General features: G+C 42.3%; 2 protein-coding genes across 9 annotated transcripts in view; one reads left to right on the top strand and one right to left on the bottom strand.

The window, feature by feature from the left end:
- The window catches only part of MPP3 (MAGUK p55 scaffold protein 3), a 26,085-nt gene extending 19,317 nt beyond the window's left edge, over nucleotides 1–6,768 (bottom strand). For 2 of the 5 annotated variants that reach the window (XM_074927093.1, XM_074927092.1), the window contains exons 1-6: nucleotides 6,646–6,768; nucleotides 3,564–3,674; nucleotides 2,890–3,008; nucleotides 1,982–2,059; nucleotides 835–915; nucleotides 194–331 (exon numbers count right to left, since the gene is read on the bottom strand). In XM_074927093.1, the coding sequence (XP_074783194.1) occupies nucleotides 194–331; nucleotides 835–915; nucleotides 1,982–2,059; nucleotides 2,890–3,008; nucleotides 3,564–3,588 (441 nt within the window). In that variant the 5' untranslated portion in view covers nucleotides 3,589–3,674; nucleotides 6,646–6,768. The other 3 variants (XM_074927091.1, XM_074927090.1, XM_074927094.1) reach the window with 3 other exon arrangements.
- On the top strand, nucleotides 6,492–26,459 carry LOC141970460 (G protein-activated inward rectifier potassium channel 1-like). Of its 4 annotated transcripts, none has more exons than XM_074927095.1 (5): nucleotides 6,492–6,592; nucleotides 7,232–7,387; nucleotides 12,253–13,432; nucleotides 19,899–20,115; nucleotides 21,961–26,459. In XM_074927095.1, the coding sequence occupies exons 3-5, from the start codon at nucleotides 12,782–12,784 to the stop codon at nucleotides 22,533–22,535; spliced, it is 1,443 nt and encodes a 480-aa protein (XP_074783196.1). In that variant the 5' UTR covers nucleotides 6,492–6,592; nucleotides 7,232–7,387; nucleotides 12,253–12,781; the 3' UTR covers nucleotides 22,536–26,459. The 4 variants fall into 4 exon arrangements, 3 of the variants coding, with proteins under 3 accessions (XP_074783196.1, XP_074783197.1, XP_074783198.1); XM_074927096.1 differs by lacking the exon at nucleotides 6,492–6,592 and adding an exon at nucleotides 6,844–7,124; XR_012635189.1 differs by lacking the exons at nucleotides 6,492–6,592; nucleotides 21,961–26,459 and adding an exon at nucleotides 18,069–18,149 and having other exon boundaries at nucleotides 6,844–7,387; nucleotides 19,899–20,012.

The raw sequence follows: 26,459 nt of genomic DNA, 5'->3' as shown, positions 1-26,459 counted from the left end.
CCTGGGTTAACTGGCATTATAAACCCGTGCTTACAAAACCTCTCACACAAAATTGTGAAGGTGTTATTTACCAAGTTTAACACTCCTAGTTCTCACAGACCATTTGATGACATCTTCAAGTATCTCTCCCATACTCACAATAACGCTTTTTCACTAGAGTTTTATGACTAGAGATGAATTATCTTATATGTACCAAGGGTTCTTTATTTTTCACTAGCCGAACAATTTTCACTGATTCCTCATCAAAATCATCATCAAAGTTATCAGGTAGAGGTGGAAGGACTGGGTCAAAGTTCTTCTGTGCTACAGTGTCATGTACTACAAGCATTGCCTGCATAAAGGAAATAAGAACCAGCAATGTAATGGGGCAATATTACAGTTTCCAGTTCTCATGTTTTCAACATTATAGCAAACTTAAATCTCCCTTCCCACACCATAAATCCAGAAAAAAAAAAAAAGTAGCAATTATCTTACCCTATTGGTATATGTTGATATTTAAAGTAAATCCAGACAATAAAAAAAGCTCAGCCTAAATCCATCCTACAGAATGGAGGTCAACTGTGGAAAGCAAAAAATGGAGAAATGGTATCCTTTTCTGCTCCCTCAGAAAACATTAAGGCGGGGGAGAGAAAACAACATGGTACATTATGCATGAAACACCTATGCTGCATCTTCTCAATCTCCTTCACATCCTAAAGCCTGTGCAGGAAATCAGTGCAAAAGAACTACAGTTTGTAGAAGGTTTTTCCTTTCTCTTAGGGACTCTCCAATGTAACTTTCCCATTACACTAGAATGCTGCAAAGAAATTCTGTTAAGGTCTCTGGTATCTTTACCCTGAGATGTGGTGTTGACAACAGCTGAAGTAGTTCTTTTTCTTCATTATTCACTGGTGCAGTCTGCAATTCTTCTATTACCTTTAAAATAAAAATGAATCACCTCAAAATAAAAGGACTCCACCAAGCAAGATCGTATATTTGCAAGTGAGTGTTTGCTAACTTCTATCATCCTTCAAAGTAGTGTGTACAGGTGAAAAACAATCCCAATCAATAGAGCATGAATCCTAAAAGAAAGGAAAGCTTCTTCATCTGTTTTATTTTTATTAGAAAACGCAGAAAGACATCATCAGTAATCAGGATCCTAGCCCCTAAGCATACATTTTAAGAGTGATTCCACCAATACAATTTCAGGAAAGTGTTCTAAAATTTTAAATTCTATAAGGAATCCGCAAGTGATATGTAAAACAACACTCTTGTGCTTGTACTATGATAAAGGAGGTTAACCCTCTCTGTAAGCAGGTAGCATTACCCATGTGGAACATGCAACGTAAGTTCCCTTGTTCCCCTGCAATGCCTAGATACCAAAATATGTCCTGGAGTCTCAGGCCTTCCAAACAAAAGGTTAGAGAAATAATGGAAGCACTCTTGGACTAAGCTGGTTTCATGGGAAAAGAAAGTGGGGGGGGGGGAAGAGAGAGTAAGAGAGAAAAGAGAGAAGGAGTTGAGGCAAGAGAGATTTCCTTTCCCTGTAAAGGCTTCTAGATAGGAAAGTCATATAGTCCTATATAAAACTTCTCTACTTGCTTCTTTGGCTTGTTTAGAAGACAGTAATTTTGTACGATTTGACAGTCAGCAGTGCCAAAACTTTTAAGGAGGCATTAGGCTATTTGTGGGAAAGGTGAGAGGGGTTATGCTGCAGGTTAAGATGGGGCAGTGGCTTTGCAAAGGAAGGAATTCTAGCTCTGAAACCTTTCACAGCCCTTTTCTACACTTTGGAAGGAAACAGGCATAACCCACTTAGAGTTGTCAAAGGCAGTATAAATTTCACTTTTTCAGGCATGTGGCATCTTACAAACAAATCTAAGATACAGCTTTGCTCTGTGAACAGGCTGGGGGATGAATTGATTGAGAGCAGCCCTGCAGAGAAGGACTTTGATCTGTTAGAAAAGCAGACTTAAATAAGGAGACAAGAATTTTTACTCACATCTTCAACCAATCCCGCTGCACTATGTAAAACAGGAGTTGGACTCTGTCTTTCATAATGACGGAGTTTTTCATGAATCTGAAAAAGATTATTCAGGTATATTACTTAGAGATACAAAACTTCCTAAATATACCTACAATGGAATATTTTTATATTTAAGGAAAATAATTTTTCTGAGGCAAGTGTCAGAAAAATATCCTTTCTTAGAGTTATTTTTGTTTTGTTTAGGAGTCTTTTAGTTTTCTTCTTGCTCACCTTAGTTTCACAGACTGACAGAAAATCTGGCAAGACTTCAGCAGCATAAGAGCAAAAGTGAAGATATTTCACACTGCTTTTTAGCTACAGGGCACTGTATCTGCATTTTGACAATCAACGGAGAAACAGCTTTTCTGAACACCATACGTTAGTTGTCAACAAATGTTCTTAATGTCTGTGCTTAAATAAATACATGCTATGGTCAGTATATTAAAAAAAATCTCTGGCAAAGTGAACTGTCGCGGTAGAGACGGACACAACAATGTTTTTGCAGCAGAATAGCCATCTTTATTACTCCTCTCATATCTTATATACTTTATCCTTTTATCCATACATCATTCTCATTGGTTACATGGCTGTTTGTTTGTCTATTACTTTATTGTAATACTTTTCTTGAAATCCCCCACTGTTCAGGTATCTGACAAACACAGTATTTTTCTTCTTTCTCCTTATCTTCAGTTCCTTTCTCAGGCTGACACAGCGCTCCTCCGGGACTTTTCCAGCTGCTCAGGGGTACACAACAAGCTGGTCAAGGTCAAACTGTTAGCTCTCTGTCAGGCATTCGGCAGACCCACTGCCTCCCCTAACAGTGAACAGTGAACAGAGAATCGGTAACCTGTAAGGAAAAGGTACGTTCATAAATGCACTTTTACCTTCATCAGATAGCTGAGACTCTTTTCACTGAAGACATCCCTAAGGAATCCCATTTCTTCTTTATGATTTGAATCAGGTCTTAGCTGAGATGTCAAAAGGGCCAAAGTTTCATGCAATCCTAAATTTAGGACAGAACAAAAGCTTTTTAGATAGCACATCTCATGGCACCTTCTACTGCAGACTTAACATTAGCTACATTTACTTGGGTACCATCTTGGTGATCATCAAGTTTGCAGAGAGACTTATGCTTATCTTCCACCCATTTTGTAACGCTTCCTTCTTAAGCAGCAAACACAGTTTAAGATGTAACATATATTAAGCTACCAAAACAATGTGTATTTTTAAAGACATTACTTCTGAAGTTTCCTCATTCATGTTAATCATCCGTTGTTTCTAGAACAGCTAGCCCTCCAACAAACTCTGGGTTACTGGAATGCCACAGATGACTTGCAAAATGACTGAACTCCCTCCTTTGTTGCACAGTTATCAGCTCTATTTTTTTTTTTTTTTATACTCCACCTTCCTTGTATGCTTTTAGGTTAACTGCTAAAGAAATCTAGTTGAACTATTTTAATTCCATTTTATTTAACTCCAGTTTGAATCAGTTTCCTGTGTGGAACACATACACTAAGATTTCAGTCACTGATCTGTTGAAAGCATGCAGATTAGTTACCTGAGTCTTCCGAAAGCACTGGCATGGCTTTGTTCTTAATCTTAGAGACAAATGTTCAACTTAAATCAACACGATTGTTTCTTCTTTCTGGACTGCGATTCAGAGGCAGTCCTAAAATGAGCAAAGATAATACCTAAGCTCAAGCATGTGAGAAAAATGTCAATTACATAAAAATAGTAAGTTCCTAGTATGTTTTTCTCTCAAATGTCCAGTTTAAACTGAATCAGGCAGAGTTCTGCAGTTATTCTGCTACGCAAGTAACAACATGAAAAATATGTTATATAATAACCATACGGTATCTTGGATAAAACTGATGCTGAAGCGAGCAGATGCTTCCGTATTCTATTCTCAAGATAGTTTTAGAAGGCCTAAGTAACTGTCTGAAAAGGCAGAAAAAAGGATGCTGCAGAATGGATGTCTAAAAGCACCGATAAAGCACCAATAAACAGTATGCACAGGAATAGAGAGAGCATGCAAGAAGACGCTGTCACAATAAGATGTTCCAGGGCTTCCTAAAAGCACGCCTCAAAGGAATTTACATCCCCCAGAGCATTCTGATGCAGACGTGCTACAACTACGTGCAATTTAGTAAAGCTAGCAGAAGTGTCATTCCACAAACCTTTGTCATGGGTACTAGGGATGCTACAACAAATAAGGCTACTTCCATTGCTCAGAAATTCCATTAGATGATTCTATTGCTGATTTTTCTTGTCATCAAGAGCAAATGACTCCAGAGCAAATTCATTTCAAACTGAAAAATGGAATCTATGCTTATAATCACCAGTCCAAGAGGAAACACTTTGTGTGTTCCAGGGCATTTAAAATCCCGGTCATGCTCATAAAATGCTTGCAGAAATATAAACAGCCATAATAGCACACAAAAAGGATTAGAAAGAAATGTGGCACACTCCAACTCTTTGCTAAATGCAATAAAGGATGCTCCTTGCATTTCTCTTTATAGATAAATCTCTGACATTTTTATCACATGACACAAATTTGATGGTTTTGTAATTCAATTCCATTTTGATTAGCTGTCTGAAAATACCATAGTAGTGCATGGCAAATTAGCATATACCAGTTCAGCATTTTCTAGATTCCCAAGTTTCTCTGCAACATACTGAAATACTAAGCTCAAAAGTCACCTGTCTTTTGCACCCCATACTTTCTACTCCAATGCTTGATCAGTTCACCCGGGTATCAAAACATAATTGAGTTCTTTAAGCAAGTGAACTGAAAGTGCTGAAATTTCACTCTAATCCACGGATCGTACTCCTGTGTATTACATATACCACACATTTATTTAATGAATTTTCAGAAGGATTTTTATTACCTATTGCTTTGAAGAAATAAACATTTCACACACCCCCCCACATACTTCATGCTGAAAGAAACATATAGGCAATTCATTCAACAGCTCTGGTTCCTTCACTATTGCATCTCATTTGACATGTATTTAAAGACTCCTCTAATTATCAAGAAAGGGAACTTTAATTGTGTACTCTTTATAACAATGTGTGCTTATTAGTCAAACTTATTTAGCACCAAACCCCAAGAAAACCCAAGTTATTTTCCAGACTCTTAGTGAAAAGGCATCCCACAGGGGAATCTGGAAAATACATGTTTTAACATCTCAACACCCCAAAAGTAAACTCAGGAGCACCAGAATTTGATGAATGAGTTAGGCACAGAAATCAAAATGGAAGCTTCCCCTAGAGGCATTTCCCATGCTCTGTAAAAATCCTGTTAGCCAGGACTGATTGGAACGAACACTCAAAAGAATTGAAAGCATTCCATATTCAGTAATGACACCCGGATGCTCCGTATCAATGCTCAGGGCTGGCTTCAAGGTATTAAATTCAGCCCCAGCATATGATATTTTGCAAGAGGAGCTCAAAATATCCTTTCATCATTGTATTATGAATAGATCCAAATAGACTTTTCCTCTTTAAAAATATCTACCCTAAACCATAATTCACTTTTCACACCTATCCTTGCCCAGCTGTTTGCAAGACAGAACATTTGAGCCACCTTCCTGGACTATTAATATTGGGAAAGGGCTAAATAAACTGATACTCTGCATGGGGTCAAAGAAGCAGATTAAACAGATGCTTTGGCGTAACACCATTACCTCAGAAAATAAACCTAGTGTGCCTAATACAACATAAAGTTTCTGCAATCCAGCTATATTGGTCAAAGCGGTAGATTGCAGTTTTGAAAGCACTTTCATTTTAACATCTTTCCAGGACATCACCCCAATGATTAGGTCGGAAAATATATCTGCATGCTAACAAGATCACAGCTGACAGCTGTGACAGAGGATTTCTCCTCACTTTCTTTTTGTGTACAATAAGCGTCCAAAACGTGACTGAATGTCTTTCACTGGGACTATCCCTACTTTAGCACTACGAGAGCAACTGCTCCGATGGCCAAACGAAACACGGGGACCGGTGCTTCGTCCGAGCTCCCACACCGGCCACGCCACAAGAATCCGCTTTTCCGGGTAACAACGCCACGGCCCCGCGCTCGGGACCGGACGCCGCCCGTGGGCCGGCGGCCTGGGCTCAGCCGGACGCCCCTCAGGCGACCTGAGGGCTTGGCGGGAACCCGAGGGGCGGAGCACGGCGAAGCGGACCGGCTGCCCGGGTCAGGCCTCTCCCGCTCCGAAAAGAGCTCTCCGTGCGCACCGACGACTCAGCCGGCGGCGAGGCCAGCGCGGCCGACCCTCCTCACAGCCCCAGCCACCGCCCAACGCGCATGGCGCTAAGTTACGCCCCGGGCTGGGCTGCCCGCCCGCCCGCCGTCCTTCTACAGACCCATTCCCCAGGCCAGCACCTCTCCTGTTCCATCTCCGCCATCCGGAGGACTGCGCAGGGCTTCCGCCAGGCACGGCCCCGAGCCCTCGGCCAGAGCCCGACAGGCAGACCATAGCGGACTCCCACCACTCCGGGGCCAGCGCCTCAAAGGCAGCGCCAGAGCCCGGCGCGGCCCCGCCCGGCTACAAAATGGCGTCGCCCTACCCGCCTCTGCAGGTACGGAGCCGCGCCGCGCTCCGGGAGCAATGCTGCCGCCGGGCGACCGTTACCTGCGGCTGGGCTGCGGGCCGAAGCCCGGGCCCGTGCGGTGCTAGCTGCCTGTCTGCCCCGGCAGGCGGCGGAGCAGCTCCCTGCTGCTCGCGTCCCTGCAGCCCGCTGCGCGCCTCGCTCATGCGCCCTTGCAGCCGTTCTACGCGCCGCCTCCCTCCCTTCCTCCCTCCCTCCGCCCAGCCTAGCCGGGGCCGGCTGCGGCGCGCCTGGCTCGTAGTGCAGCGGTGGGGATTCGCCGCGAAACCGCAGCGCAGAGTCGGGGCGGCAGCGCACCCTCAAGCCCAGCGGCTGCGAGCGAGGGATTTCGCCCCAGAGGTGGCGGTGCCACACGCTCTTTCCCGTGACGGGCCCCGCGCCCCTCCGGGGGAGCTCGGGGGCCCTCCGGGGCGCTATACCGACCTGGGCCGTTGCCGCGACCTAGCCCTGCTCTGCGCCAGCCGGGCTCCAGAGCCCCCTTTCCTGAAGTCACCCGTGGGGAGTGAGTGTTGATGGCGGTGAGCGTAGCCGTCAGTCCCGTAGCTAGCAGCGGTCAGGTGTGCTGTGGCCTCGGAGGACACTGCAGTGGCTTTCTGGATTTTTTTATAGGGGGATTCATCCCAAGAGGGGGGACGCGGCATTGGAGCATACACAGAAATACCGGGGGGCAAATCGTGCTGGTGGACGTTTGGTGCAGAATCTCACAGGCTGATCGCATAGGACAGCGGGCAGGGGCACGGACAAGAAGCGACCCAGGCCTTAAAGGTAAAGACAGCTGTATTCAGTAAAGTAAAATGGGTAGCAATGGAGAGGCAAAAAGACGGTTAATAAAAATCACAGCAGTATGGCAGAAGATCCGTTAGGCTCTACAGAGGTAGCGCTTTTTTTTTTTTTTTTTTTTTTTTTCTCGGGGAAAAATTGTATTATTTGTAAGATGAGCTAGGAACACGAGTTTTAGCTTGCAGAGTACACTCTCTAGCTCTTCAGTCCTTAAAAGTTCTCCTCAGTAAGGATAAGACGATCTATTAGCCACTTACCGGATGCAGTACTAAGTAATAATTTAGGAGTATAGCTAATTTGGTCAGTCAGGCTCTTAGGAGTAAAACATCCTTTTAAAATATATATGTATATAAAGGCTAGTGTGCAGCACAGAAAATTACTCTGGAAAGAATAACCAAGCTATTTATCAAAGTATTTACTAAACATTGATGATAATTTTATGCTTTATAGAATTTAATGTATAATTAAATACTAATTTCTCCAAAGCTCTTCATTAGTGATATGTCATTATGGTGACTAATTAAAGAAGAAATTCTTCCAAGTATTCTCCTGACGTTCACCTGAACAAAGATTAATGTGAAAGAAAATAACATTTTCCTTATTCCAAGCCAGGGTACAAACAGCAGTGCTTTCATCTGCAGCAATCACTGCTGTGATTGTAAAAGTATAGGAAAACTTACAGAATTTGTCAAATAGAGTGAAAAAGACGTGCAGACTTGTCAGTAGACCGCTTTGATCATTGTTAAGTAGATTTTCCTTTCATGTGTAAAAATGGATACATGAATACAGTGTCTTTAGTCAAGTTACAGTTACACATGTTATTGGCAAATCTACTTCTTTACAGTTAGTTCTTCACTGCAGATGGGTTAAGGGTTTAGTCTGTGGTTTTGCAGATATGATGTCAGCAATATTACTAAATGCATACAGGATTGGCTGGTTTATTCAGATATAAGTTAATCAATACAAGAACAGCTAGTAATACTTTACCAGTCTGGTGCAGTTACCAGGAGAAAAAAAAAAATCAAACAAAATGCTCTTACTTGTATCCTTGGACTTTTTTTTATTGAAACAACTTTCACTTACTATTTTACAAGGAAAAAATAATAAAAGAAACAACAAGCAGAATGAAAATCCCATGAAACACAAAACCCTACAAATTAGTTTTTGGTTCTGTGCAGTTATAGGAGTCTTAAACTTACACTACCATGCTTTGATTGCATCACTGAATGCAAACATGATTCTGAAATACTGTAGACTATTGCATGAAGTGGGAGGGTTTTCTTTTAAACAACTGTATTTTGTAAAGATTTAATGTATTTAGTAACTACTTTTTTTTTTTTTTTTTTTTTTTTTTGAGGGAAGAATTGTGCAGGGAGATAAGAAACCCGTATTAAAAAACCTGTCGCTAGTGGGGTACTGTTTCTGTGATTTGTCAGTCACGCAGAGTATTCTTACGTGCAGAATTTTCTTACAGAAATGGAGAACTTAAAATTTTGAAGGTGAATGCGTTGCCTTTTTAAAGACTGCTCTTTCTCCTGACAACTACCCTTTCAAACAGAAAGTAAGCAAGTATTTATAAAGTGAAAGCGTGTCTTTTGTCTGCTTTTAGTAAAATAATGACAAAATCCAGTTTCTGAAAGAAAGTCCGCTTAAGATCTAGGAGATAAAAATCTTTGAACCTCAGATGAATATGTTTTCAGACACTAGTGTCAGGTTGAAAACAACCTGAAAAAGATCCAAAGTTCACAATCTGATAAATCCTTTGGCTAGAATTAGAAGAGTTGTATTGCCTATATTGTTTTTTTTCAGCAGTAGCTGAGTCAGATTGAAATATTGCTATGGATTCTGCAGAACTGGCCTCCATCATACCCACTTTACTTATAGATAACATCTTTTCCAGTGTGTGCCATCAAAATGCATCAAAAATCAAAATGATTTGGAAAACACAGTCAGGGTTATTCAGTTTGTGACCAGTCATCTGTAGAATTTTTCTTATGTCTAATCTTGAAAGACTTCAAGTTACTCAGTGCTATGTTGATATGCAGTTAACATAAAATAAGAAAAACAATTCTGTAAAATTATCTTTTGGCAAACGAAGGCTACCGACTGGAATTCTTGGGTACAAACCATCCTTACTAACACTGGAAGCATAAATCAATAACTTGTTTGCAGCAGGTGAGTGAACATAAATTATTCTACTGACTGACAGGAGTAGTTGGTTTTTTGGTTTCTTTTTCATATGTCATGAAAGAGATATTTCCAGGCAGTGGGGATTTTCTCAGTCAGACTGAGTTTAACAAGTTTGCTCTTTCAATAGGAACATGACTCCTGTTTTGAAAGACCAGCCCATTAGTAATGTATACTCAAGCTCCACGATACACATCTATGTTATCCCAAGATGTGACTGCACATCACTACTAGCCTTGTATTTTATCTACAAATCCCATCTGCCCTGGCAGTAAGCAACACAGGAGTTTGTCCAGGAAGACCCAGGCTCCTACTTTCTACCTGACATTATGAAAAGCAGCTAGTACAGTTGAAGGTCAGGATGTATCCACATGATTAATATGTGCAACCTGGGTAGGGGGATCAGGAGGAGGAAATCTGAGGAAGGTGCTCCCGTGATGGGCAAACCCAATATTCCTCCTATGAACAAAAGAGCATCAGGTCATCTCACAATTGAACATGGTGTCTGCATGTAAGCAGTATGGGTCTTCTGCTAATTAACCTCCAGTGTACCCTGAGGTACTGTTTACACAGCAGTACAGACAGAACTCATGCTATCTTGGAATACACCTTCACTGCTGCAGGCAGCAGTAATGCTACTACCTGTAGTGGTAAACAAAAATTCATAATGAGCGTATTACTGTTTGGATAGGCTAAGATGTATCAGAATTGTACAGTGTCAGTAGCCACTTTGCTTAACAGTGCACCTCCCTACTAAGCCAAAGATTTATGTTAAAGGGAATTCAAACTGTACATCATCCGTAGTCTGTTCTGCGTGTCTGAAAGGAGTCCAGTTAAGCTGAGGTTTATGCCACTGATAGCAAATAAACCCCAAAATGTTTCCCCCTCCCCATGTATTTGTACTCTAGATGTAGCACACGAGTGAGGAAGAGTTAAAGAATGGATGTCGAGGAAGAGGAGTTACGTCAATAACATCCAGCATGTACTGATGCAGCCAAGTGTATGTCTTAAGAATCATCAAACTGTTAAGGCTGATGTGCTTAGCTCTTGCAGATTATTCTGGAAATGGTTGGTTGAGGGCATTTGAGAGTTTTTGGGTCTCTTTTTTGTTTTTTTACTTCGAGGAGATAGGTGAGTGAAAACAAGGTGGTTGAAAATGTTGCACAGTTAGAGAACAATAAAAGAAATGCAGACATTATTCCCCAGGAGCGGAGCAGGATTTAAAAATTGGGCGTATGCTGTGCACCTAGCAAAGTCTGAATTGGCTCCAGAATGGGAGTGTAACTGTTACTGTGGTACTACATACGGACTGATGAGCCCTGCTGAGAGCCAAGAAGCTGCAGCATCTGTACAGTGCTGGACCAGCTGTGCTGAAACACTGATGTGAGCTGTGTATTCTCTCCACCTCACTGCACCATGTAGCATAGAAAACACATGACAAAAGCCATCAGGCACTTCTTGGTGATAAGGCTTGGCATCATCTGCTTAACCTGCAAGGAAGGAGTGTGGAATTACCAAATCTGGATATTTGTGTCTTGTACAGCAAGGTAATCAAATTTCTTTTCAGTGTGTGCTAGATAGCAAACCTCTCCCTGAAAGACACAATATATGATTTTAAAAATTAATGTAGAGTTAGAAAGTAGACTTCTGTTACCGTCTCCCCCTTCTGAGTATTAAGAAACTGTCTAACCAGTGGGCACATGCCTAGAGACACACCACTAAAAAATAAATGAGAGGGAAGGTGCCTTCTCACCGACTCCACTGCTGTAGTCCTTTTGCAGGAAATACCAAAATGATAATACTCTTCTGCTAACAGATGCTTAGGGATGAGGAAGTATTTTTATTAAGCTTGGTTGACGAGTGAAATTAATCTCAAATTGTTCGGCTGATCTGATATCTGCTTCACATATTTGCAGAGAAAATTATATGCTTGATTGGCAGGAAATTGGAGGAAAGAAAACCGTAATCCTCTTGAGTTCTGGGAAATACAGCTCCTGAAATACCACAGAGCACTTACTGCGGCTAGGCACGTGAAGTAATGTCAAGACATAGCACGAACATCTTAAAAATACTTGCTTATGCTTTAGTGTTTGGTGAGAATACTGAAATTAGACTTCAGACAGACTAATAGTTTATTCAGTTCTTACTCTAGAAGTGAAGCAAAACGCAATCGCTAGTTATTACCAACTTACTTTCTAAAAACTCAGTAACTGCGGGCTGCGGTTTTGTAATGCTGAAAATTAAGGGTCGAAATGACTGACCTGAATCATACTACAGTTCTTATATAACTGAGAATTAAATTCTAGTACTGATTGAGAAACAACATTAAAAATAATAAGGGGAGTTGGAGGGAAATTCGGCCACATAGCCCCACTTTGAGCTTCTAATGCTATTAGTAATTAGCACTGCTGATTTCAGATCTTTTCTATCCAGAAGCACGAGAGCTGCATTGAAATTGCTTAAGCTTCTAGGGAACAGTCTTTCAAGCAGCTTCTCTGCTACTTCAGTGGTGAGAATGGATAGTGGTCATTACGGTCTAACTCCGATGGACTAAGCCTGGTTTCTTGGAAGAGTTTCTTTAAAATGTGGATTGAGGATTAGCATCTTTGCGTTCCTTTCTTTAAGAGCTGACCTATCTCACGATTTCCTTTTAAAATCCCTAGCGCTGCCCGTAGCACGGCCTCTCGGCAGATGACTCGGTGCCGCTGACATTATACATCCAATCTCCGGCAGCCTGAACTCCGCTACCAGGGTGTGACGGTGAAACGGCGTTTGTACTCATTCACGCTCGCCCGAGGGTCTCCGAGCGCGGAAGAGGCGCGGACCTCAGTCGGCTCGGAGCAAGAAGAGGTCGGCGGCCCGTCGCCCAGCCCGGGGGTGACACTCGTCCCTCCGCTTCCCCCGGGGCCCGCCCGGCTCTGCCCCCGCTCCTCTCCCGGTCCCTCTCACCCGCCGGCTGCGCGGAGCCGCCGCCGCGTTCTCGGTCTCCTCTGGCTGCTCTGCCGGATCTTCCCCGCGCTGCCGGCGAGCGGAACGCACTGGCGGCGGCCGACTGCCGCTCGGCGGGCCTCAGGGTGCGGTCCTTCCCGGGGGCCGGCGCCGCGCCTGACGGCTGCTTCGCGCCCGCGGCGAGGTGCCGCCGCGCCCCGCCGCGTCCTCGCCGTGCTCGCAGAGGGCCTGGCAGCCGGCAGCATGTCAACTGTGCGCAGGAAGTTTGGGGACGAGTACCAGGCGGTGGGCCCGGCTCGCAGCGGCACCCGCAGAGAGCGGCAGCGCTTTGTGGACAAGAACGGGCGCTGCAACGTGCAACACGGGAACCTGGGTGGTGAGAGCAGCCGCTACCTGTCCGACCTCTTCACCACACTGGTGGACCTCAAGTGGCGCTGGAACCTGCTCATCTTCCTGCTGACCTACACAGTCGCTTGGCTGGTCATGGCCTCGATGTGGTGGGGCATCGCCTACCTGCGAGGTGACCTGCACCGGGCGCACGATGACACCTACAGTCCGTGTGTGGCCAACGTGTACAACTTTCCTTCTGCCTTCCTCTTCTTCATAGAGACCGAGGCCACCATTGGCTACGGGCACCGCTACATTACCGAGCGCTGCCCAGAGGGCATAGTGCTCTTCCTTTTCCAGTCACTGCTGGGCTCCATCGTTGATGCGTTCCTCATTGGCTGCATGTTCATCAAGATGTCCCAGCCCAAGAAGCGAGCTGAGACCCTCATGTTCAGCCATGCTGCAGTCGTCTCGCAGCGGGATGGCAAGCTCTGCCTCATGTTCCGTGTCGGCAACCTCCGCAACAGCCATATGGTGTCTGCCCAGATCCGCTGCAAGCTGATCAAGGTGAGGCCTGGCGCAACAGCTGGTGGGATGGGGCACCCGAGTTGCAGTGGGTGATGCGAGCAGGGCACAGGCCAAGTGCAACCATGTACCCATAGTATGGGTAGCATGGGGCTTCCCCTATGCAGCCCCTGCTGCTGCCTGCTGGTGGGCTCTGCCCTGCCCTGTCCCTTGGCGCATGTGCAAGATGATGCAGCTGGGGCAGTATGACAGACTTTGGAAAAATTTGCTGCGGCTGTCAATAGTAGGAACCACGAAAGAGCGAAGCAGGCGTAGTGGAAAAGATGGTCTCATGAGAGACCTCCCAGGGGCATGCCAGTGGATTGTGAGGCTGACAGGAGGCCAGTTTGGTTAGGATGGATGTGTCAGGCTACATACAGGATAACTACAGGGAGGGATACTAAGGCATTTCCCTTAACAGGTCTCAGCTGGGAATAAGAAATTGATTTGTGGTGACGTTAAATTAGGACAAAGATCAACCTCGACCTCCTCTTCCTCTCAGGGAAACCTGGAGAGCTTATACTTGCAGTTCCTTACCCCATGGTTCCAGGCAGTGGCCTCCCAGCATTTTAGAGGGATTGTGCAGGTCCTTCAGTAGAAAGACCCTTTCACTGTCACAAGTAGCTATTTATTAATCACTGGCGATGGTCAGCGTAATTCAGAATGCAAGAAAACTGGAATTCAAAGGAGGCCATAACAAAAAAAAGTAATCATAAGGAGACAGTAGAGTTTGTTGGGCACAGAATTCTGGAAGATACATCAGGCATGAGTACAATGGAAGGAAAACACTGTGTGTGGCATGCCGAGATGAAGCAATGTAGCAGCTCATAGCAGCTATGTCTTTTCATGGGAGCATGCTTGATGGGGAGCATTGGAACCTGAATCCCAGTGACAATGTTAATTTGAGAATATCACATTTGAATGTTTTAAATGTTCTATATTCTCTACGGTAATCCTCTCTTTGAAGCAACTGTTCGGCCATTTTAATAATCTGGAGAAACAAGCATGATACAGTAGGTGATGGGACAATGGTAAATGTGAAAGGTTGGTTTCCTTCTGTGCAGAACAGCTGACCGAGCTGTTAATTTTTCTTGTCTCAGAATACCATTTTAAATGGAGAATCTTCTAAGATTCAAAAAGAAGTAGGATATTTATATATGAGAACAAGCTGTCAGGATTTACAATGGACCAATTTTGGTAGGAATCGAAAAGCCAGCTAAACCATGATTTTTGTTGATCTCTAACTATTAAAAATGAGCAGAAAGCCTCTGCTGAGGCATTTAATTCTGTCCATCATCCAAGATGGAATGCAAGTCAAAGTGGAATAAAAGCGGTGTCACAGTTGTGTGTTTTTTACAGTGACAGTGATTTGTTACAGACTTTTGAAATAAAACGTGGAACACACAACCTGGTGCACTTTCTGCTGATAAACTTATTGCTACACAGTGCTGGTATGCAGATGATTGGAACAGAAAACATAAGAACATTTGATGGACCTGCTTGACTGATTCATCTTATGATAGCTGTTTCATAGACAAGATAGTGTATCAGTGAGTAATAGTTGATTTCCTTCCAACGGTCATCACGCTCATGACTTGTCTTCAAGCTGCTTTGTGACCTTTGGCAAATATAAGTTATGGACACAGGGAAATTTAGAAGTGAAAGTGTAGTAGCTGCCCCCTCAGTCCTCATTACAAGGTGTGGTATTACTTCCCGTGTCTTTCTGTAAATCCTCCTTGGTTTGTTAAGGTGCCCCTTGAACTGGACACACCATTCCAGCAGTCATAGTGGCCTTTCTGGCAGTGTGTGAGTTTACGTCAGCTGCTTTGAAGTAGCTTTTTGTGTCCTGTAAACTTCTGGTGAATGTGCTGAAACTTGCTTACCGTTGATCTTCAGTGAGTTCTGCCTAGTTGTGATTTGTGCTCTTTCCACTGTACTGTCTGCAGTGCTGTTGACAGCTGATCTTGTTATGCTTCTGCAGCCAATCACATAGCTAGAAATTTTTTTACTTGTGTCACAGTGAAAGAATGTGAAGAAATATGTCTTATCACCCTTTTGTACTTGAGATAGGACACATATTTAGTAGTGAACATAGTGTTTTGGTTGGACCAATGGAACGCTGAGGATTTACTTTTGTAATGAAAGCACACCAATCTGAGTCTGTCTGAATGGCATTTACTGGAAGCATGATATATGCCCTAGGATATTTGGTAGATTACAGTGGTACCACCACACTGTGCTGGCTTCTTTTTTTGGTCCAGGGGACTGCCCAGCAGCATGGCATACTGATGTCATGGAAAAGTCTGGGGCCCTTTTTTGAACTGAGTCGTGGAGAGTTTGGAAAACAGTTACAAGACTAAGTGTCTGTGTTTCAGCAAAAACGTTTCCAGAAACCAGTCTTTCTAATTCAGTGCTCTAGAAACAGGAATAAGCAGGCTTCTGAGGCAGTAAAGAGAAAGAAGCTGGTCGGAACTAGCTGCTGAAAATGTGTAGTTAGTGAAATGTGGAAAGGTCCTGGCCTTTTCAGCGTCACAGTGGACTGTAATTTTCTGCCTGTTAATTCATACATCACTAGTATGGCCGAATGATCTGGTGATAGTGGCAGTAACCAGCATCCACCACATGGTGATCAGTATTGGTTTGTTAAAACTTAGTTTTGATACCTATTTTGATCTGCTCTTGACGGGACTACAGATATCACTGATAAACATAATAGTGTTGGTGTGTAAGGTGGTATGTAAAGTATTTCAGCTAGTAGCGTAGGATGTTTAGATTCAGAAAGCTGAGAAATGTAAAATTGTCATAGCCTGTTTTCAACATGTGCTAGGCAATAGTTTTGAAAAGACAGTTGTGAAGCATAGAGCCATAGAGCCAGTGCACTTGGGGCTATGACCAGCAGGCACCTGTTCTTTGAGCTGTACTAATTAACAGCTTTGAATAAGCTGAAAGCAAACAATTATAATAGAAAGTTCACAAATGGCAGATGACAGGCATTGCAAGTAAGTAAGAAGATCCATTATATTGTGATCTCATTGATGTGCAGAAGGTGCATGTGATACAATTTTTAATATCATAGAATCATTCACATTGGAAGGGGTCTTGAGAGGTCTGTAGTCCAACCTCTTGCTCAAAGTGTGGTGAGTTAGGAGGTCAGACCAGATTGCTCTGGGCTGTTTCCAGTCTAGTTTTGGAAACCTTGAAGGACAAAGGCTGCGCATCCTTGCTGGGAAAGATCTTCCACTGCTTAACTGTCCTCATGATGGACAAATGTTTCTTCAATCAAGCCTGAACTTCTATAGTTTCAACTTGCCTGTTGTCTCTCTTGCTCCTGCTATGCACTGCTATGAAGAGCCTGGCTCCATCTTCTTGAATACCTTCCTCTTAGGTTTTGGAAGGTTGCTATTAGATCCCCCTTTATGCTCTCTCTTCTCCCATCTGAACGAGCCCAGCTCAGTCAGGTCTTATTTACAGTTTGGAGCAACTGGACTATATTAAAACATAGCAGTCATCCTGGGAAATATCTAAACAACAACTCCAGGTATAGTGTCACTAGCAAAAACCATACAATTCTTTAACAGTGGTATCAAAGTAACAAGTTCATATTATTTCAGCAATGTAATATATAATAAACGTTCTTGCAAGTTGCTAGTCTAAGGGTGGGGCATAAGCGTAGGTAGGTGCGATCAGGGTTTTTCCTCTCGAATACTAGAACTGAAAATACAGTAGCACTTAATGGCAAATTAGAATGTACCAGTTTAGCATCTAGATTCCCAAGTACGTACCAGTTTAGCATTTCTTAGATTCTGAGTTTCTCTACAACGTACTGCAGTATTAAGCTCGGTGGTCATCTATCTTTTGCATCCTGCATTTTCTGCTCCAGTGCTTAATTAGTCCACCTGGGTATCCAAACATAATTATGTGAGTTCTCTAAACAAGTAAACTGAAAGCAGGTTAATAATAATAAAACTGCATTGTGTCCAGTTAAAGAAGGATGTGCATAAACAACAGGGTTTGGAGAAGCACGGAAAATGAAAAGGATAGGAGCAAATACTCGAAGGGCATAAAATTTTTGGTCAGACACGAAAACCGACTAAGCGATGATGCAATGGAATTCTGCCTAGTAATAAGAAACAAGACAAAGATCCAGTGGCAGAAAGTTAAAGGTGGAAAAATCCAGTCACAGGAGGAGTGTTTTTTTTTCCTTAGCTGTGAGGCAGTTAACCTTTGGAAGAACTCAGCTAGGCTTTTGGATTCTCCATCTCTGGCCACATTTGAAATGGGGCAATTCTAAGTAATTGTGCCCTTGTTCAAGCATGTATTAATCTGTGGAGTACATTTGATTTTGTGTTACACAGGTGGTCAAAATAAAGAATCACAAGTGTTCCTTCCAAATTTACTGTTGATAATTTATAGTCCTCTGCTTTGTTTTGTGATCCTTTGAGTAAAGCTATATATATGCAACAAAGGTCCCTGTCTAGGAGTCTTAACATATTATAGGGCTGCTAAGCTATCTTAATTCAGGTTAGTTTTTTGTTATTTAACAAATAAGTTTCTTTAAAAAATTCTCCATGCCCTGAATAAAGCAGTCCTGTATGTAAGATACTGAATACCTCAAACACAACCTTTTGCTTTCTCCCAGATCTGTTACCTCTAATCATCCTCGCTGGATTTGTTTACTATTGAGTGGATTTGATCGAAGACTCTTCCACAAAGAAAAATGGTTTGTAGATGAAACAGTTCTTAAGTCATTCAGGCAGTAGTTTGTGCAAATATGCACATCTTTGTCTAGGTAATTGTATTTGATAAAACTTTGGGGAAATGTGATGTTTTAGACATTGGTTCATAGAGCTCATGTTGAGCCTTGTTACCTTGAAGCAGAGATCGTATGTTGCCAACCAATTTGTGCACCTGCTGAAAGAAGAATACCCAGGCAACAAAAGCAGTGGTGTAGCCTGCAGCTTAGTTCAGCAGGTTCCCTCGGGAGAAGAGAAAGAATGTTTTTGCGGTAGTTTTATTACACCTTTGCTTATAAAAGAGACGGTCACAATTGATACATAGTAGTGGTTTTGATAGCTTTTATATTATAGTACTGCCTTTAACCTTTCAAAGCACAAATAATCCGTAAGAATACTTTTACAAGCAATCAGCTGATACTTTCCCTGTCCTCATTGTTAGTGGAGAAACTGACTTTTGAGTGAGGGAGAACTTGGTTATTTAAATAGGAAGATTTTTTTTTTTCCTCAGCAGAAAAACAGACACATAGCACACAAATGAAATAATCTGTTGTATTTAATAAGGAGCTGTGCTCTACCAGCTACCCAACTGGTTATGTAATCGCCAGTAAATACCAGGCAATTAAAAATGCAGCGTTTTTAAGATACAGGTGGAGAGACAATCTGAAGGTATGCTTGTTGCTTAGGGAATTTTTTTAAAGAGAGAAACTTTCTTAAAAGAATACCGATCAGATATAAGTCAGCGGCAAAACTGCTAGCTTTGGCTTGCTCTCGGGAATAATGGATGGCATTTCCAAGCAATGGAACCAATACATTTGTCAGTACCAATGTAACACATTTAAAACTATTTAGTAACTACGGAGTAGTCTATAATTTATAACTGTAGTCATCTTCTTAAAGAGTTAAGTGCTTTCTAATCAAGTAATAAGCAGAAAGGATTTTAAATAGGCTCTGCAAAGCTTCTAATTTTAATGGGCAGTTTCCACCAGAGACTTTTAAAGCAATCAGCTGAGGAGCTGCCTGGCCAGCTGATGTAATTTTTAGTTATACTCTAAGTACCAGGAAGATTTGGGGGGAACACTATGGGGCAGGGGGAAGTTATTTTTAATGGACCTGTGTAATGACATGAATAAAAATGCGGCACTTAGCTTAACAGTGATCATAAGTTCATTATTAAGATCAACATACACTAGGTGATACATGCAGACTGGCAAGGGATGATAGCATCGTTAATATTGATTCAGATGGTTTTATGGAAATGTCACCAGCCGTACTGTACAATTACTATGATGCTTACCTTTGAGTTAGTACATCACAGTATCTCCCAAACAAAAATTGGTAACATATAAAAATAATGAAATGTGAATTTGGGCAACGGATTGAAATGCGCCTGGCTTGTAGATTTTGGTCTCATTAATGGGAACTTTTGATACAGATGTTTGTGGTGAACGTCTGTTATAAGGCATGTAGTCTGGTACCCAAAGTTTTTGTCAAAATATATATCTATATCCTAGTAAAGTTTGTAGATGATGATGAGATCTAGTGGCATGCTAATAAAAGTCAAAATTGGTCATGTGTAGTAGTCTTACAGTGTTTAGCATTACTTTTATCTCCATTATGAAGACCTCAGACCGAACACATAGATGATGTCATGAAAGAGGGAGGCTGAAATTTCATTGCATTGAATTCATGTTTTGCCTCACACAGTGATTGCTAAATCATCTTCTAATCTTTAGTCCCGACAGACACCGGAGGGAGAATTTCTGCCGCTAGACCAGTGTGAACTGGATGTTGGATTTGGAACTGGAGCTGACCAGCTGTTTTTAGTTTCCCCATTAACCATCTGTCATGAAATTAATTCAAAGAGCCCATTTTTTTGTCTGTCACAAAGATCACTAAGAAGCGAGCAATTTGAAATAGTTGTCATCCTTGAAGGAATTGTTGAGACTACTGGTAAGATTTATAATAATATGCATGCTCTAATTTTTAATCTTTGTTTTCAGTACTGATATTTTTAGTGAGGCAGGTGTTAATCCTTTTGGGATGCTAATCAGGGATGGTCCAGAATATCCTGCCATACGCTACAGAGCTTCAGTGGCCTTTACCAGTCAAGAGGAGACCTCCTTTCCCCACAGGGCTCTGCGTTACTGATGCCCAAAGTGACCAGTACGTTCAGGAAGAGATGCATCCCGCCACTTTTTGAGTATGGCATGTAGAAGAGTATGATACCCTTGTAAGACTCCTGTTTTAAGGACCAGCTCTCTGAAAGAACACTGAACTTTAAAAGTTGCTGGTGCTGCAAAATGACTTTCAACCTACCTTATATTAAATTGAATCCAAAATAAGAAACTCAGTTTTACAGTACAAATGCAGACTGCATAGTCACAAAGATTGTAGCAACACATGGTTATCAGCAAATGTGAGCTGGGATTTGGTTTTTTTAACTTTTTTTTTTTTTTTAATTTTGATATGGCATTGTCCAGACAACAGCTCACTTTGTGGCCTTGTCTTTTGGGGACTTAATTCTTTAATGGATGCTGTGACAGCACACTGCAGTTACGTAAAAAGATCTGCATCGAGGATCCATGTGTACTGTTAAACTCCAAATCATTCAGTACGTTCATTGATACTCTGATCTTCCTCTCCCTTCTTTTGAGGATTTGTTAAACCTTGATTAATCAAGGAGTATTTTCATCCTTTCAACAAAATTACTGATTGCCTGGTTCCTGTCTTAGAGACAGTAATGTCCTTTTTGCACAGCCAAGTGCAATCATCTCATGCTGGACAGGAAATGGAACTGACCACATACTATCCATGTCCTGCACTGAGCCCTAAACACACAATCCACCGGGACAAAACCCTCTTTCATGTCAAGTGCGTCAGTCTAGATCCCCACAGAAGCCTCTTTTCATCCTGCAACTGAACCATATATCTTACATAAGCACGTGTTCATAACCACATTTCATGCAATTACCTAATTGGGTATCACAAGTGAAACATTTTACACTTGTCTGAGAACTAATGTAGCAGTAATTGGAAAGCAAATCAGAGTTTGGGCTTACTGACTGCTAATTCTGCCTCTGAAGAGTACTATGACAGGAGGTCTTAAAGCTCTACTCACCTGGGATATTTGTATTAATTCTAATCAGCACTGTTGTTGGCTTGGTTAGAACACATTTTAGCTGTCACTTCACACATAAATTCTGTCAATGATGTATGTTTGCACTAAGTGGAACAAATTCTGTTACAAGCTTTACAGTGCTACCTGTGTCTTAGCATGGAAGACAACTGCAAGCTCCCTGCACAGCTTTTGTCTTGACATATCAGGAGAAAATGTAGTCTAGCCTATAGAAGGAGAATTAAATTTTTCATTTAGCTTTGCTACCCCCACACCCAATCTTTGCCAGAGAATTCTGTAAGCCTCTGCCAAGCAACGTTCCTTTCTCCCAAGGTGACTTCCAAGAAATGGTATTGCATACAAACTACAAGATTGTTCTTGCTAGTGAGCTAATACTGTCCTAATTTAATATTTTACTTCTATCAGAAGTTGCTTGCTTGGTGTGAGTCTGCAGTATTTAATCCAATATTTACACAAAAATCTAGTCGACCAATTAGAGGTGCTCCATTGCCTGTCAGGAGATTGACTAGGAAGAATCACTCCATTTTATAATCTATAAATTTGTTAGCTTATGGGCTATCATGGATTTTTATCTGTCAGCCTTATGCTATATTTTTTGTTTCGTATGCCGGTCTACTCACTCACATTAGAACGTCACGCTCTTGTCTCTGTTTCTGTAGGAATGACGTGTCAAGCTAGGACCTCCTATACAGAAGATGAAGTTCTTTGGGGTCACAGATTCCTCCCAGTAATGTCCCTAGAAGATGGCTTTTTCCGTGTTGATTATTCTCAGTTTCATGCTACATTTGAAGTCCCTACTCCTCCTTACAGTGTTAAAGAGCAAGAAGAAAACCTGTCCCTATCATCTCCTTTGAATAGTCCTGGCAATAATAACAAAACCAGAAGAGAACAGGTTTGTTCACTTGACTGTATTGATACTGCAGGAGAGAAAAACAAGCTTCCTTTTAAACTTCAGAAGATTAACTTGAGAAAGGAAGACCTTCCAAGAAGAGCCCTGAGAATGAGTTCCAGTAACACAGAGGAGACTTGCAGTATGGGAGATCTCTTGAACATTCAAGAAATACGTCCTATCTCTAACAGTGAAGACAGTGATGACAGGATACAGCTGAAAGCCTTACAAATAAATGACGAGGCTTTGACTCAGTCTACCAGTGATCTAAAGTTACAGAAGAACCCTCAAAGTATGTGCGCTCTAGAGATGAAGCTGGAAGATAATTTTCCTGCCAAACTTTGAAAAATGAACTCTGATTGCCTCTCTTAAGAGCAGAAGCAACAGGAGATGTTGGCTGATAAAATTCAAGACTGGTGACCCGAAAGAGTCTTACAGTAAGTCTTACAGTAAATTCATAATTTGGTTTTGCCCCTTTCAGGAAGAACGATCTTTTTTTGTATCATTGTTCTGTACAGATCCAACTTAGGTAACATAATAGCATTTTGAGGGGCAGTAAGGACCGTTACATCAAAGAGCTAGCTGCCCTAAAGGTATTTATCAGCATGCTTGTTGCAAATCTACATTGTCTTCCATAAAGCATATGCTTTTTCATGAAGCAGGGACCAGGTCCTTGGCTGCAGAGTGAAATATTCAGAGACCAAGCCAAAAAGGATGTAAAACCAGATGAAACACAATTTTGTGCAGCTCAGATCTCGGACCGTTCCTCATCTGTAGAACAGCAGAACACAGGAAGAAACTGTGATGCTGCTCAGCTGTAGTCCAGTTCTCTCTCAGTGAGTCCGTTGGAAGGTGGCATTCCTGTTCAGCCTAGTGCCACGCGTCCTTCTTTCTCAGTGGTTGTGGCATGCCAGCTCCGTGCCCTGCGAATCTCGTTCATTGTCATTAAAGTAAAGGCTTCCTTTACTTTACAGTTTGCAATAGTCATTTGTGTCATTTGATTCACACAAGCTCTCGTAAACACAAGGATCGTTTATCCTGCCCAAAATTAGACCCCAGCATTTGATCAGGGGGATCACATGTTGAATTTTAATGACTGTGAAGAGAACTTGTGATCCCAACTTAATGGTATGTCTCATACCTCAAATTCATGAAATTTTACTTTGGAGACTCATTGTAAGTAAACAAAAGCAAAGCACTAGATAATGCTCTGTCATTACAGGAGTGGACAATAGTATGTACACATCTCAGAGTTTTACTAATGATGTTAGGGTCTTTGATGTTGCTCTTTTTTTTTTTTTTTTGTTACATTTGCCTTCTTTTATGTATGATTCTCAATTTTGTAGATTTGACATTTATGGGATTATGCAGTTTATTGCAGGGTAGAACTCTGTTTTAACATAAATATATTAAGATACTGAAAGAAAAGGCAGCTCAGATCTGTAGCATGTTAAATGTGCAGCTGAGAGAGGGCTTCCATGGTTTGGAGCCTAATGAAGCATTCTCTCAAATTGCCTCTGGTAGTAATGGTGATTTACTTTGAATTGTTGAATGAATATTTTAGAAGATCATCACTGGAAGATGGCAACCTTATCTGTAGAAGGGACCAAAATGATGTCAGTGAATATTTATACAGAGGTGTTGGTATTTTGCTATTCAGTATGTCTTTAAAGTGTTGTACAGCTTTTTCTAAGTGACTGGCCTTGAACAAGAGAGAAATATGCTTTTATAGTTTTAAAACAGATCTTGCATAACTGAGACTGCTGTTTGCCTTACCGATCATCATGAAATGGTGAGAACTAGACTTTGACTTTCTGAGATTTCCTGCAGTTCTACACTTCAGAATAATTGCATTACTATTAAGCTGTTCTGCTGTCCCATCTCAATCTGTGAAAGAGGTCTTTTTTTTTCCAGTTGGTGGTGAGCAAGCATAATCAGAACTTGCTGTTTTGTAAAATGCAGTGTTCTGTCACTCAGCATACAGGGTGCTTATCACTAGCAGAGCACTCCTGTTACATGGACAGAATTTGGTCAAATTTAAAAGGGGTCGTGGCCATATCGATTGGCGACACATGCCTCGATGACTAGAAAAAAGAGGTGAAGTGATATATCCAAGCTGGGGATGGCTCAGCTTGCATAAATTGCTACTTCTATCTTTTGATCTCCTGACTACAGTGTGGAACTGGAAAGTGGTATTTTTTTAAACAGGTAGGATTTACTTGTTGTTTTTCTTGTTTGTTTTCAACGTGAATTTCAACATTATATATGTGCTGAAATCTGTATTTTCATTTATTAAATGTATTAGTATGGGATATTCAGATGACAGCATGACGTCTTGGTGGATGATGACTCTCCCCACTCTTCAGAACAGCCAAAATTAGTATAAAATAAATTTACATCCACCTTGTATTTCGAGCGTTCCTGCGAGTCAGTCAGCTCAGAGTGCATTTCTAATAGACACAGAAACAATGAGCAAAAGTACCCTGCATCTGCTTTTTTCGCACATGTTATGCAGCTGTCAGACACATAAGGCAGTAGTATTCTGGGCTGCTGTTTATTCTGGAGGATGGTCCTAAGCTATTTTCAGTTTTCCCAGTTCTGGACTACTCCTATAGCTACAGAGAAGATTTAATTGTGGCCTCCCAAGACTTGCCTGTAGACCGGTCTCAATGCTAAGCAGAATCTTCATGCTCTAAATGTATTATGGAAGAGCTTGCAAACCATGTGGTGGTTTTCTGCAATGCCTGCTGTGACAAAAATAATTATCAGAAGTAGTTCTGGGAACCCTATGGCGACTCTCTTCCTACTGTGTGAAGCAAAAGGATGTCTTCCTGAGAATGACGGCTGCAGCGCGCATCTCTCCTAACACTATTACTATTACCCTTACTCCTCAAGGACTGTATTTGCTCTGGAAGAGAGTAAGGATGAAGGAGTAGGAAAGTAAAATGGCACAACAAGCAAAATGACAGGGTGCCCAGAGATACAAGAGGGCAAGGAGGAAGAGCACAGCCAACTTTGCGTGGCCCCAGGAGGGCACCAAGGGGCCCCCGGCGACTGCAGAGCCGTGTGTGACCGAGGGGTCACCAGTGCCATCACCAGAAGCCGGATGACGGGGTGGATCAAGCCCCAAACTGGAAAGCAGGTGGGAGCAAACCATCCCCCAGCTCCAGGATCGTGTAGGATGGACCGAGCAGGAGCAGGGAGCAGTACATGCCCTTGCTTTTTCAGCAGGTGGCCCGGCTCTGAGCCTGCTCTGTGGCTACAAATGGAACCCTGCAGCCAGGGTCTCCAGTGACATGTGCTGCGCCAGCACAGCATCGGAGGGATGACGGCCAGCGGGGCGGCTGGCTGAGACACCATCTGTGCATTGTGGCCACCCACCACCCGCCTCGTGACTTCTGGTGCTGGGCAATGCAGGTGGTCAAGATCATGACAAAAACTTTCTCCTGTGTCACCCAGCGTTCAGTTCTGTGCTCTGAGGTCTTGGTTTGACGCTGTACAGGCATGACACATGGTACCAGACCGGTGAGGTGGCAAGGAGCTGAGAGGTGTGAAATGTGCTTTCAGGCTGCTAGTCTAAGCACAGACAGACGCAATTTTCTCTCAACTACCAGAAATTAATTCCATCCCCAAAGGAAAAAGCTCAAGGGAGGCTGATGGCCACTTGGTGACTTGCCACATCAAGGGCAATGGCAGGAGCTGACTGTTCCCCACCAGACTGATGAATGCCAGTCCAGTAGCAACTGTTCAGATTTCACAGAAGGTGAAAGCATAATGGCACCAAGCCCTGTGAAATCTCAATCCCAAGTGTTATTTATGTGTAATGACTAATAAGTGATTGGTTTACTCTTTGTACTCTTGGCTGTGGCTCCTGCAGTCCCTTTGACGCGGCAAGAACCTGTGACAGTGCGCCTGAGAGAAGGAGGTTTGTATCTGAGGGGTGCATTGTCAGGGACTCTCAGGGCTGTTGGTAGCTTATATGGGATCTAAATAGAGATTATATGTAAGTCTAAATAGATATCTAAGTCTAAATAGATGTAAGTGTAAACAGCTAAGTCTAAATAGATACTCTATGTAAGTGTAAATAGATATGTGTGTGTGCAAATATGTATGTCTAGATAGATATTCTGTAAGTGGAAATAGATAATATAGATATATCCTAAATCAATATATGTGTATAAATAGATACATAAGTGTAAATGTCTTGTAAGACTGGTAAAATGCAAAGAAACCCTGGTCATAGAAAGGATTTAATCTCCCCTCTGGCCT

The sequence above is a fragment of the Athene noctua genome, chromosome 25 (assembly GCF_965140245.1).
Source record: "Athene noctua chromosome 25, bAthNoc1.hap1.1, whole genome shotgun sequence".
NCBI classification, from domain to species: Eukaryota; Metazoa; Chordata; class Aves; order Strigiformes; family Strigidae; genus Athene; species Athene noctua.
The sequence above is the reverse complement of the archived record's forward strand: the minus strand, read 5'-3'. Positions and strand labels throughout refer to the sequence as shown.